The sequence below is a fragment of the Pyrus communis genome, chromosome 3 (assembly GCF_963583255.1).
Source record: "Pyrus communis chromosome 3, drPyrComm1.1, whole genome shotgun sequence".
Taxonomy (NCBI): domain Eukaryota; kingdom Viridiplantae; phylum Streptophyta; class Magnoliopsida; order Rosales; family Rosaceae; genus Pyrus; species Pyrus communis.
In genome coordinates, this window is record NC_084805.1 from 17571381 (window position 1) to 17584307 (window position 12927).

Consider the following 12927-nt stretch of genomic DNA (forward strand, 5'->3'; position numbering starts at 1 on the left):
TCAGTAAGAAAATTGTTATTAACACTCCAAAATTCTTATTTAGCACTCCAAACTTGTTATATTTAGAAAGAAAAATACATTTGTGAGGAGTGTCAAATGAGATTTTTAGAGTGCCACTAATAGTTCCCTTCAATAATACTAGCATTTTGTCACACACATAAACTTATGGTAATTTTCTCTTTTGCATTTTACTAAGGCCATCTTTCAACTTTTCGGTAAAAACTTAAAATTTTTAACCAAAAAATTTAGGCTTTAATCCAGAAACAACTATTCTACTACAACGACGGTGCTGGATTAAATTTTTAGGCCGAGATTATTATATTTTTCAAACCAATTCCAAGTCAACTGTCATGCCCTCTTTTCGACATACGATCAAGGTTAACACGTGACGTCACCACATTCCTGTTTATCTATCATGTCTCGCCTCCGAGGTAAGACCAAAACACAATCAATGATTTAACCACGCATTCATTTTCTTTTATTTCATGGCTGCATCTAACCTTAGCGTTAGACAGCCTACGTACCCTAAGAAGGAATCAAGCCATTCGTAGTTCACTATTCACTAAACTCAGACATTTATCCCAGTGGGTTCTGACAAGAAGGCATAATATTCCTTAATCAATTATTGGGGCCTGACAAGCATGAATTAATAGATTTAGGGCTATAGACAACTCACATGACAATCAGGATTTCCATTTCATCCATCTTATAAATCACTATGTTTCAACATAAAACGGCAAGTTATAACATGCAACATCTTAAAGAACAACCAATGAACACAATATTATTCTTTCACATTGGTCAACGAATCTGATTATAGTAATAACAATCATATCCAACATCATTCCACAATCACTCCAATTAATCAATCCCAAGAATCAAAGATGCATGATATTAACATTTAACTATGTTAATCAATCAATAAGATCACATATCAATTCATGAAATTTAATAAAGGAATTCTACATAATTCCTTACCTAGATTCCAAGTATTAACATTATAAATCTAATTTATAAACACAACGTCTACTGTGAGTAATTCGTATTCACTCGAATCTAAGGTCAAACTAACCTTAAGGAAATGAGCAAGAGTAGGGATTTTGGACTACTTAACGGAATCCAACTAAAATACGGTTGCCTATCGAAATGTACTAAGTACAACTAATCCTCATCACCCCTAGAATGTGTATGGTCTCCTATTGCGGATATACCAAGCAGAACCATAGGCATAATCTAATCGTGCAATCAGTGATCACCCATTGAGGATATACCAAGCATGATCACCCCTGAAATACGTATGGTCCCCTATTGCGGATATACCAAACATGACCACATCCTAACTCTAGGTAGTGATCACGCATCACATATATACTAAGCATGATTACTCCTAGAATGCGTATGGTCCTTCATTGCGGATAAACCAAGCAGAACCATATGCATAGTCTAATAACGTAGGCAGTGATCATCCATGGCGGATATACCAAGCATGGTCACCCCTAACAGCCCCCATCGCGGATATAACAAGCATAACTGTATCCTATAACTCTAGGTAGTGATCACCCATCACGAATATACCAAGCATGATCACTCCTAGAATGCGTATGGTCCCCCATTGAAAATATACCAAGCATAACCATAGGCATAATATAATCATGTAGGCATTGATCATCTGTTGCGGATATACCAAGCATGATCACCCCTGAAATACGCATGGTCCCCTATCGCAAATATACCAAGCATGACCACATCCTAACTCTAGGTAATGATCACCCATCGCGGATATACCAAGTATGATCACTCTTAGAATGCGTATGGTCCCTTATTGTGAATAAACCAAGCAGAACCATATGCATAGTCTAATAACGTAGGCAGTGATCACCCGTTGCGCATATACCAAGCATGTTGACCCTTAACATACCCCATCGCGGATATACCAAGCAGGATTATATCTTATAGCTCTAGGTAGTGATCACCCATCACGGATATACCAAGCATGATCACTTCTAGAATGCATATGGTCCCCCATTGTGGATAAACCAAGCATAACCATATGTATAGTCTAATAACGTAAGCAGTGATCACCCATCGCGGATATACCAAGCATGATCACCACAGAAATACGTATGGTCCCCTATCGCGGATATACCAAGCAGGACCGTCCATGTACCATTGCTACATGGTGTAGTTAAATCAACACACAACCTCCTTACCCCTATCACAACCCCTATGATTTGTAACGTAATCGCTTGCACTATTAATTTCTCATGACCACTAACTAACATGTCACAAAAGCATACAAGTTTCACGGAATACTTCTAATAGGATTCTAGGCTTACATGGTCATAATAGTTACCATACATGTCATTCATATTATCAAGAAGATAAATACACATCTATATCACAATAAGGTGTCCCATACACGTAAACTGAGGTATATATTACCTAGGAGTTACCATACATGTCATTCATATTATCAAGAAGAAAAATACACCTCTAGATCACAATAAGGCACCCCATATACGTAAACTGAGGTACATTTTACCTGGGATAGCTCACTAACTGATATAGGCTCACTATACCCTACTTAGTCTCTAGTAAGACTAATTTTAGTATTCAAGAACGATTAAGAACTTTTGATCAAAATCAACCCTAGTAGATCAATCAGGGAGAACCGTCCACCGGATTTCCAATCCGTAAGTTCCTAAGGTCCTCAAATATTACGTATAATAACATATTAAAGTTCGGTAACGATCTAATGGTCAAATCGTTAATTATTAGAGGATCAAGTGGCGGCCTTTAACGAAAATATGTTCAAACGATGAGATTTCATCAATTGGATGTCACATATGGATTTGGGGTATCGAATTTAGCCTAGAAAGACAAAGTTGGCCCACAGGCCACACGTCGTCGCATGCGGCACTTTTCAGCGAATAGAAACCTAATTTTCCGACTAACTCCAAAAATTACCAAATTTTACAAAAATGTAGAGTTGTTCAAGGGGAAGAACTTTCATATTAGGCCGAAGTTCAATTTGGCTAGGAAGCACCTAAAATTGGCCTCGATCCGTCGAAAAACCTAGAATTGGGTGTTCTCGATTCGACCACAAAATGTACTCTGACACTAAGCATGGATCTTGTTCTTGAGATTGAGAAGAGTCTATTGGGGGTGGTGGTCGATGGAGTTGGTTTCAGAAACGGCGGATCGCCGCCAAGGAACGCCGGCAGCACCAACGTTGTTCATGGTGAAACGAGGCCAAATCATGTTAGTTTTTGGGTGAAATTGAAGGAGGGATCGATTGGGTTCGAAGTAAGGATTGACATGACACCGGTCTCTTCGTCAACAGTGGCCAGAATAAAGGGATATGGCCAGGTCGGGTCGGCGGATTGAAGAGGGGATCCAGTTCCCTCATTCTCTTCTCCTTCTTCTCCTTCATTTCCCCCCTGATTGGTCACTCTCCCTCCTTTTCTCTCCCGCAACTCTCTCTTTCCCCCTCTCTCCTACTACCATCTGCGAACTTCTAATTTTAATTTTAATTTTATTTATTTAAACAACTAAAATGTCTCTAATTTATTCGTTTCAACTTAGATTCGCGAACGGTTTTCGCTTACACGCTCGTAGGATCGAGCTCTATCCAATTATACTTAGTGTGACCTCGTACCGTCCACAGATTTTTAATGATTATTGACCAAAATTCAAACTTCGTAATTAGTTTAATTAAAATCTAAATTTAATAAAATTTAATATAAATTCTCGAAAATAATATAAAATCTCGTTAATACAAATACGTAGTTTACAATAGTGAAATTCAAGAACGGGATTTCACATCAGCTATTACCAAAATATGTAGAAAGCCGTATTCATTATATTTTTTTAATTATTTTCTGTCCAATTTCTAGGTTAATAAAACTAAAACAAAAAATGAAAAAAAAAACTAAATCAAACTTGACCGAATTTAAAAAGAAAAACAAACTAAAATAATCATGTTTCTTTTTAACAAATTGCAAAAACGAAATTGAGCTAATTTGTAATTTCAGTTTGATTTTTAATTTTAAAAAAAATTGAACCAAATATACCGAACTCACACATGCCAAATTTCCACCTCTATAAATTGACCTTCATACAATAGGCAGGAAGGTCAATTTATAGAGGTGGAAATTTGTTGGAATTCCTGCCTATTGTATGAAGGTCAATTTATGTCCACACAAAGTGTATGTGAACATTTTATTTATTTATTTTTAAAATGAGAGGAGGGAGGAAGTGAGTGAGGGAGAACGTGTGGGTGGGAAAAGAGATTTTTTTTTTTTTTTTTTTATATTAGAAATATATTTTTTTTCTTGAAAAAAATGATATTATCTACAATAAAGGAAAGAGACAGAGTTTAACTATACAAAAAGCTAGCAATAATATGGTTCAAATTTGCCTTTGGTTAGAGTCGAATCTAAGACCTCTTACTTTCAAATTTGATTTTCCATTTTTTATTTTGCTTTAATTTCTAGAATATCTCAAATGGAAAGAGAACCGCCTAAGTCCCGTTCAAAAATGTCAATGGAGTTGGACAAAATTAGCAACTTACCAAGTGATGCTGGCATTTGCTCGACTTCGAATGTTAAGAGTTGCAAATGACCAAAGACATGGAAGTTCCAACAATTTGCTCAAATTTTTTGTTCATCTGCCTTGTATTCGAAGGCTTCATATTGAAAATTACTTATTAAAGGTAATGGATTTTGTGGTTCATAGTTTTCAGTCAGTAATCAGATTTTCTGGCAATCAGAATTTGACCTTATACTTTCAATCTTCTGTTTTCTGAACCCTTATGCACCAGTATTTAGCTGTCGGAGTCTTACCAGGAAAGCTTCCTTAACCGCGCCGAGACCTGAACTTTCTGTCTATACACATAAGCTTCAATGTTTTAACTACTTTCTGTCTTCTGAGAAGCTTCATTGCTCTACACGAGCTTGAAATTCGGGTGAGTTTAATTTTATTCTGTTGATGCATGCATATCCTGGTGTTGAATTAAGAACGTCGACCCAACTCTTACTCAAGAAATTGTAGTATCTGATGATACACTTGTGTAGGCCAATAAAGAAGATCAGGCTGTTGTGGCCCTTGTGGGAGATGTGAACTATGGGTTAGACAACAACCAGAATTGCTTATTGACCAAACTGCGACTTGTGAAAATAACCGACATCTATGGTGTCGAAGCTGAACTAGATTTCATCAGGTTTTTGCTTTCAAGTTCACCTGTGCTCGAGAAGATGATTGTTGCACCTGCTACTGTCAATGATATTCTACTTGGACCCTTGATTTATCCGGGAAACAGGTTTGGCAGATAAGATAAGAGGACTTGCCGGCAGAAACTGAATGTGGGTTTTGATAGTTTGGTACAAAGATCTGTAATGTATGTATGCATGTTTCTCTGAACAATGTGAATTTGAATTTGAATTTGGGCACGCCAGATGACAGTCCTATTATATATCAAACGACGCCAATATCCGTCGTTTCTTTTTACTAATCTCATGTTCAACTTTGGCTCTGATATTAAATTTTGACCTTAAGATGTCTGATGGAATGCCTCGAGTACAGGAGAAGACTAATTTGGAAGTGCTTTTAGAATGGATTGAAAGCACTTTTGGAAACACTTTGGTCGAAAAAGTTGAAAGTTGCAAGATCCTCTCCTCCTGGAGTTGCTAAATGAACATTTAGGATGCGCTTGAAGCAAGCAAACTAGAAGAAATTACATGGAAAGCAATTTTTGGTTTTCGATTCTGCTGTACTGGTCATTGCTATGCATCATGTGTTATACAATTACCTAAAAGAAAAGGTTTTGTTCAGATAACCTCCAGAATCGAGGGCAATGCCTGATTGCTCTCCGTTTTTGGGATAGCACGACAACAATTCTCGATTGTTCAACAACGAGTTTTAGAACAAAACTGATCTCATTTCTAACATATGGAGTTTTACATATTACAAGTCATCAAAATTAATCGTAAAGTCGCTAGACCAATAAATGTCTCTAGAATATGTAGCTTCCATAAGGCAGTCCGAGTCTTCCAAGGCTTTGTCCATGGACTCTGCTAAATCTGCCTCCCATAAGCCTAACCTGCAGACTCTCTTGTAAGTTTCATAATTCGATGCTCTTAGGCCCTCCGAAATGATCTCCCTTAAAGAACCACAAATCTCTTCACTACTCACGGCATCCAGAAAAGTTTGGGATAAAGAGGGTTCCCAGAAAACAACAATGGCACAGCTCTTATCCACTAACCGAACATCAAATTCTTCAGAGAAGACGGCATGTGACTTGTGCAACAAGCTCTTGAGCATCCCCGCAGTCATCCCACTTCTGAATCCCCATAAGAATACTAAATCTTCACAGCTGACCTTTCTCATATTCTTTGTCCAGACTCTGACATCCTCATTGGTTGATTCTTGGGGGCCGGAAATATATTTGTACTCTTCGAGGGCTGGATCCAACAGTGCATTGTTAGATACCATAGCATTTTCGGAAATTTTCAGAATGGAGCAGAGCTTTGCAAAAAAGTAGCACATCTTCACAACACAAAGATTATGAATGTTGCCTTCATTTTCTGTAGATAACAACTCAAAATAAGTTAGGTTTGCTCTGAAGTAAAGAGGGCATGATGGAAACCAATCTCACAAAAATTAGGTCAAAATATCTTCGAAGCAATGATTTGACACAAGAAATTCACTAGAGAACCAAGTAAACCCACAAGAGCAACAAACATGGGATTACTGCACTCTATCCGACTGTGTCTGTGTGTTACGTGAAAACTAAGGGTATTGACATACCTTGAGGCGAAATTTCCATATCAATGGGTGCAAAGTAATGATTATTCAAGTATGAAATAGCTGCATGAATATTGGTCATCGTCCTTAGAGGGCCAATATTCTTCATCAGATGGCTGATATCAAGTATGTGGGGGAAAACGGAGCGCAAGGAACCCACAAACTCATCTACATTAATCGGCAGGGGAGAGAGAAACTCTGAATGAATAACTGTGAAATCTGCACAAAGCAAAATTAAACTATAAGTTGAGAAACTAGAAAAGAACAGAGGCCAAGTCAAGGGCATTAAAGCTTACAGATATTTATTAAATAGAGATACACCATTAAGGGAATTGTGGGAGACAACAGGTTTCTGTGAAGCAGAAATCAAATCGATCACCTCTCGAAATCCACGAACTCTCTTGTTCTGTTCCTCCTCGAGGTTTTGAAGCTCTCTCTGTAAGCACACATTCAAACCAAATGTTTTATAAAAAGCCTGATGATGCAAAACAGCAAGACTTGAAAATCATGTCACTACCTCAAACAATTCCTTGTCCTCTTTAGAACTTGTCAAAACAACACGAACAGCCTGAGTTCCTCCGCCCTTTGCTGGGATTATTAAAGGAACAAGGTCATCAGAGAACCCTTTCAACATCTGTAACCAATGAAAAAAAAACACTGAATGGGATAAAATTCTAATTAAATATACCGGCATGGCAGCACCAGAAAAAAAGGATTAAAAAGAACAAACGATCAACATACCTCCAGTGTAAGCTGCACTTGACGTTCACTACAAACATCTAGATCCATGCAAGGTCTTGTTCCGTACATTTCACTTCGCATTACAATTTTTCTTAAGGAACTCAACAGAGCATCTGCAAAATGAAAAGAGGAAACACATTGGTAACGGATGTAAATAGAATCTAGAACCTTTTTCTGTCCTTACCATCTTTCTTTGTGCTTTTAAATGCAGTTTTCCAACGCTTAACTCGCGATTTAATTCTTTCAACGAAAACTGTATCAGCAATGGTATGGGTCGAAGAAGTGTTCGTTACATAGCTGATGGCGGCCGGATTCCCTATCCGAACTTTAGCTGCAGATTCCTGTGCTCTAGACAAATACGAGATACCTTTCTCATTACAAAAACACAAAATCTCAAAACAACAGACTTGCAAAATCCCAAATTGTACAGTTTCCCCAATTCATCGAGACAAATTTCTTAACTTCAGTAATTTCTTCTCTAGTTTTTGTAAAAATGTTAACTTGGGTAAAATCATATTCCACAAAATTAGAAACTGGGGAGTGATTAACACCAAAACTTCACAGGGAAGGCTTACCATTATATATGCAGGCATTGAAATCAAAACCTTCTTCCACCATGGAAGTCAAATGTGATGTTTGAACTGAAAAGCTATAAGTTGGCATCCCCATCTTCAATTCATCCCTTGGGAACAATACAAAGTTGTATCTGCACCAAAATCATCAAACTCACATCACCGAGTCACATTATTATACATATACATATATATATATATGTAAATTTATATGTGTATGTATAGGTATAGTAAGAGTGTACGGACGGGTGAGGGGTGAGCTTAGAGGCTCTGAGAGTGAACGGCCAGGCGGCGAACTGGAGAAGCTGGAACCGCTCGGCGGCGTACTTGGCCTTGAAATACGACGTGTCGACGGTGTCGAAGGGCTGGGGGCGGTGCCACGGCGCACGATACGACCCCGTTTTCTGCAGCGAGACGGCCACGAAGTCGGAACTAGACAGGTGGTTCTTGAACTCCTCCAGGGACTCGGAAAAATTGGACTTCGTCACCTTCTTCACGGCCCATTTCCTTGAGACATTGGTTGTGGTGGTGCTGAGAAAACGGCGCCGTATTTGTGGAGGCAGAGACGCCATGGTTTTCTTCTCTCCAGCGTCAACTCAGCCGCTACCTGTATCTGTACGTGCGTTTTTAAATTTTGACAGGGATTTAGAAGTTTGATCGGCATTACACAAAATAGGTTTTTTAAAATGACCGAAAATGTTTAGAGAATTTTTTTAGGACATCCAACGAGCTCTTATGTATTAATATATTTTGAAAACTTCAATTTTAATTTATTAAAAATCATTTATCTTTATATTTAAGAACTATACGATTGTAGGAATTTTGGTTAACATCGCTATCGGAGATGCTCTTAAGGGCTTTAGGGCATGAGAATGTAGCTAGGCAAAGCGTATACCATGGAGATGCTCGTCCCATTTGTTTCTTCAATCTTCATTTACCAAACAAACCAGAGTATTTGGGCCCATTAAAAGAGCGGTGGCCCAGTATTATCAGGTAACAAATAAACCAAAGTCACGTGACACGTGGTAGTCGCAGATCGCGAGCCATCATTTCCCCAATTGCAATCGATTAGGGCATTTTGAAGTTGGAAGCTTTATATATGTGAAACCACCAAAACCCACAACGAGCCGAGCGAACGACTGCGTCTCCAACTATAAACTCCGGCAGACCTTCGATCGCCGCTCAAGCAGTCATCGAGCTCCTCTGTCACCTCCTCCGTCAAACCCTCATCACCTCCATCTGCTCTCCTCGAGGTTTGAGACTTTTCTTCATAGCCGCCGTTTATTTTCTTTGCTGAATCATTTTTCTTTTTTGTTTGCATTGCTCGTTTAAATTAGCAATCTTTTTCTGCAATCCAATATGAAATGAAAATGTTTTTGTTTTTTTAAATAATAATAATTTTGGTTGATACAGTAATAAATGAGTGCATAATATAAAAAATGAAGGGTTGTATGGTGTTAAGCGGGAAGTATTTTAATTTATGAAACAAATTTTGAGGGTTATGTGATTAAAGTTTGTTTCTTTGCTATTATTTTTGTTTATTTTTTGAAAATATTGAGGTTTATGTGATTTGAGCTAGCTTTATTTATTTTTATTTTAATAATGCAGGTGTGTTTGTGTTTTAAGTATGTGTTCATTTCTCTATACATGTCAAATTCCTAGCTATTTTGCACCTTTCCATGTCGGAGATTTCCGGGTTGATTTTTGTTTTGTTTGTTATTGCAGTGTGGGGTGTGTGCATTCATATTAAGAGGGTTTTCAAGTGCAGTGAAGCTTTTTCTTGGGTACTAAATTTGTCGATTTATCTGGCTACTGTGGGTTTGATATAATCATCATGCCTTTCCCAAGCAAGTTTCGCCTTATTTCGTACTCCCAAGAGTTGGTAGATGGTCAACCGCTGTATGCTTCTTCAAACTGCCTTCCTGTCAAGGCTTTGAATCATGAACCAGCTGGGCATTCTTTCCATGCTGTCGCTTTGAAGCTTCGTGGGTGTGTGGAGGAAAAGAAAGAAGTTGAAGATAGGAAGGTGGTCAATAACAAGGAACAGACTTCTATACCATCATTTGATTCGTACAGCAGCAAAGGTAAGAAGAAATCTGGTGGCGAAGGCAAAGAGCAAGATCACTATGCACTGTTAGGTTTGAGTCATTTAAGATACCTTGCAACTGAGGAGCAGATAAGAAAAAGCTATCGTGAGACTGCCCTGAAATACCACCCTGACAAACAGGCTTCTCTTCTTCTCAATGAGGAAACTGAAGCTGCAAAACAAACAAAGAAGGATGAGATAGAGGGTCACTTTAAGTCCATCCAAGAAGCGTATGAGGTGTTAATTGATCCTGTGAAGAGAAGGATCTATGACTCCACTGATGAGTTTGATGATGAGATCCCCACTGAATGTGCCCCACAGGACTTCTTCAGAGTGTTTGGTCCTGCTTTTATGAGGAATGGGCGGTGGTCAGTTACCCAACCAATCCCATTTTTAGGTGATGAGAATACTCCACTGAAGGAAGTAGACAATTTCTATGACTTCTGGTACACCTTCAAGAGTTGGAGAGAGTTCCCACATGCGGACGAGTTTGATCTTGAGCAAGCGGAGTCTCGTGACCATAAGAGATGGATGGAGAGGCAGAATGCAAAACTTTCAGAAAAGGCTAGGAAGGAGGAGTATGCACGAATTCGTACACTTGTTGACAATGCATATAAAAGAGACCCGAGAATACAGAGGAGAAAGGAAGCAGAGAAAGCTGAGAAGCAGAGGAAAAAAGAGGCCAAATATATGGCTAAGAAATTACAGGAGGAGGAAGCAGCCAGGGCTGCAGAAGAGGAGAGGAGACGGAAAGAAGAGGATGCCAAACGAGCTGCAGAAACAGCTTTACAGCAGAAGAAGCTGAAGGACAAAGAGAAGAAGCTCCTGCGGAAAGAGCGGGCTCGCCTTCGAACAATTTCAGGGCCTGTTACTTCGAAGCATTTGCTCAATCTTTCTGAGGATGACGTGGAAAGTCTCTGTTCGTCTCTTGGTACCGAGCAGCTTAGGAGTATATGTGAGAAGATGGAGGGCAAAGAGGGGCTGCAGAGAGCAGAAGTCCTTAGAGATGCATGTGGATATAAAGACGATTTGGTGGGTAAGAAAGAAGAAGAGAAGAAAGCAGAACAGCAGAATGGTTCCGTGAAGTCCAATGGTACCGTTCAGTTAGCCAGCTATGAGAAGAAGGAAGAGAAGCCTTGGAGCAGAGAAGAAATTGAGCTTTTGAGAAAAGGAGTGGTAAAATTTCCAAAAGGAACATCTCGGAGGTGGGAGGTTGTTTCAGATTATATTGGTACTGGAAGATCCGTTGAAGAAATTTTGAAGGCAACAAAAACAGTCCTCCTCCAGAAACCTGATTCTAGCAAAGCTTTTGATTCTTTTCTTGAAAAGAGGAAACCCTCACCATCTATTGCTTCTCCACTTACTACCAGAGTCGAAGTAGAAGGGGTACTGACTACTCAGGCCACTGAAACACCTGCCGTGAAGACAGATGAAGCGGGAGAGTCGTCAAGCGTAAGTGCAAAAGACCAAACTCCTACAAATCCGATTGTTGAAAATGGATTGTTGTCAGGTTCCGAGCAAGATGTATGGTCTGCTGTACAAGAAAAAGCGCTGGTTCAGGCTCTGAAAACCTTTCCAAAGGATGCCGCTCAGCGTTGGGAGCGAGTTGCTGCTGCTGTTCCAGGGAAGTCTGTGGTTCAATGCAAGAAGAAATTTGCGTTGCTGAAGGAAAGCTTTAGAAACAAGAAGAGTACCGCTTAAGTTGCCGCAGTTTCCTAATGTTGCCAAAGATTAGTAAGGTGCTTGAGAAGATCGTTCTGAGCATCTATCCTACATTTCTAATTCTTTCTAGGTAAAGATTCAGTTTCTGCCATATGGATTTTTCTGTAGAGCCATACAGGTCTTTAGCTACTTTCGACGAGGGGTTATATTTTGTATCGCTTTCCAGAGCATGTTTTTCGTTTTGCTATATCGGGGATTTACTGCACTGAGAGATCTGTGGAAGGTCTGCAGGTGCATGGAAATAGGAAGAGGATATTCATTAATGTTGAGATTAGTTTGATGTTTTTTTTTAGTAGGGATCCTGTTGAATCTCATTGGTAGAGGGAATGGATTCTATTTGACAACCAAATTATATATTTTACTTTTCACTCAAATCGTGTTAATTTCTCATGTGGCTATGGAGGTTATCTTCGTGATTAGGGACGCAGATTCGAACATAGGTGCAAATGACCGTCGTACCAAACAATTACCATGTGATAACATTACGTGACGTTGGACCAAAAAATTACTTGTTAGAAAAAAGAAATGTATCCTAAATTCCTATGCTGCTGAAAGAACACCAAAATTAGATGTGCTTTGCATGAACTAATTAATGAGACGGGAAATCATACATCATCCCTCAATCTTCATTTTACAGCAACCTTCAGAAATCCCAGCACTGTCCAGATTACTTTGCTAGTTTGCTGCCTCAAGCTGTGCCCGTATCGAATCTGGATTTGACATTTTGTTAATGCTGCAAGAACAGAGATCAAATGACATCAAACAATTTGATTAAGTTTCTATAGTTTATCCCCAAGGCAGAATTCATTTACGCAACACATCATTTCTTTTCGGGACTAGATAAAACTCACTGGATCAAAAGCAAATCTCCTCCGGATTCCGACTTTTCTTCCGAAATCCATTCTGGAACCAGATCTAGAAGGTAAGCTGCTCTTCAACTTCATCTATGAAGAGAATAGAAAAGGAGTTAGGTTCACCAGGAGCTTTCGTGAACCGTAATGG

The 12927-nt window shown here is 39.0% G+C and overlaps 2 protein-coding genes across 2 annotated transcripts; one reads left to right on the forward strand and one right to left on the reverse strand.

The window, feature by feature from the left end:
- Positions 1-5940: 5940 nt before the first annotated feature.
- On the reverse strand, positions 5941-8802 carry LOC137730069 (poly(A)-specific ribonuclease PARN-like). The gene is made up of 8 exons (XM_068469137.1): positions 8364-8802; positions 8121-8251; positions 7730-7912; positions 7546-7658; positions 7322-7438; positions 7126-7240; positions 6808-7023; positions 5941-6584 (listed from the first exon to the last, which is right to left on the reverse strand). Exons 1-8 carry the CDS (start codon positions 8687-8689, stop codon positions 5965-5967), a joined length of 1821 nt encoding a protein of 606 aa, XP_068325238.1. The 5' UTR covers positions 8690-8802; the 3' UTR covers positions 5941-5964.
- A 411-nt stretch (positions 8803-9213) lies between these two features.
- On the forward strand, positions 9214-12299 carry LOC137727984 (uncharacterized). Its single transcript, XM_068466850.1, has 2 exons — positions 9214-9370; positions 9843-12299. The coding sequence occupies exon 2, from the start codon at positions 9952-9954 to the stop codon at positions 11902-11904; it is 1953 nt and encodes a 650-aa protein (XP_068322951.1). The 5' UTR covers positions 9214-9370; positions 9843-9951; the 3' UTR covers positions 11905-12299.
- The last annotated feature ends 628 nt before the right edge of the window (positions 12300-12927 follow it).

Excerpts from the sequence above, each read along its gene's own strand:
- LOC137727984 (XM_068466850.1), top strand. The coding sequence starts at position 9,952 with ATGCCTTTCCCAAGCAAGTTTCGCCTTATTTCGTACTCCCAAGAGTTG.
- LOC137730069 (XM_068469137.1), bottom strand. The coding sequence starts at position 8,689 with ATGGCGTCTCTGCCTCCACAAATACGGCGCCGTTTTCTCAGCACCACC. Across the intron at positions 7,439-7,545 it reads AAGTGCAGCTTACACTGGAG|ATGTTGAAAGGGTTCTCTGA; the intron begins GTATGTTGATCG and ends CATTGGTTACAG. Across the intron at positions 6,585-6,807 it reads TATGGAAATTTCGCCTCAAG|AAAATGAAGGCAACATTCAT; the intron begins GTATGTCAATAC and ends TGTTATCTACAG.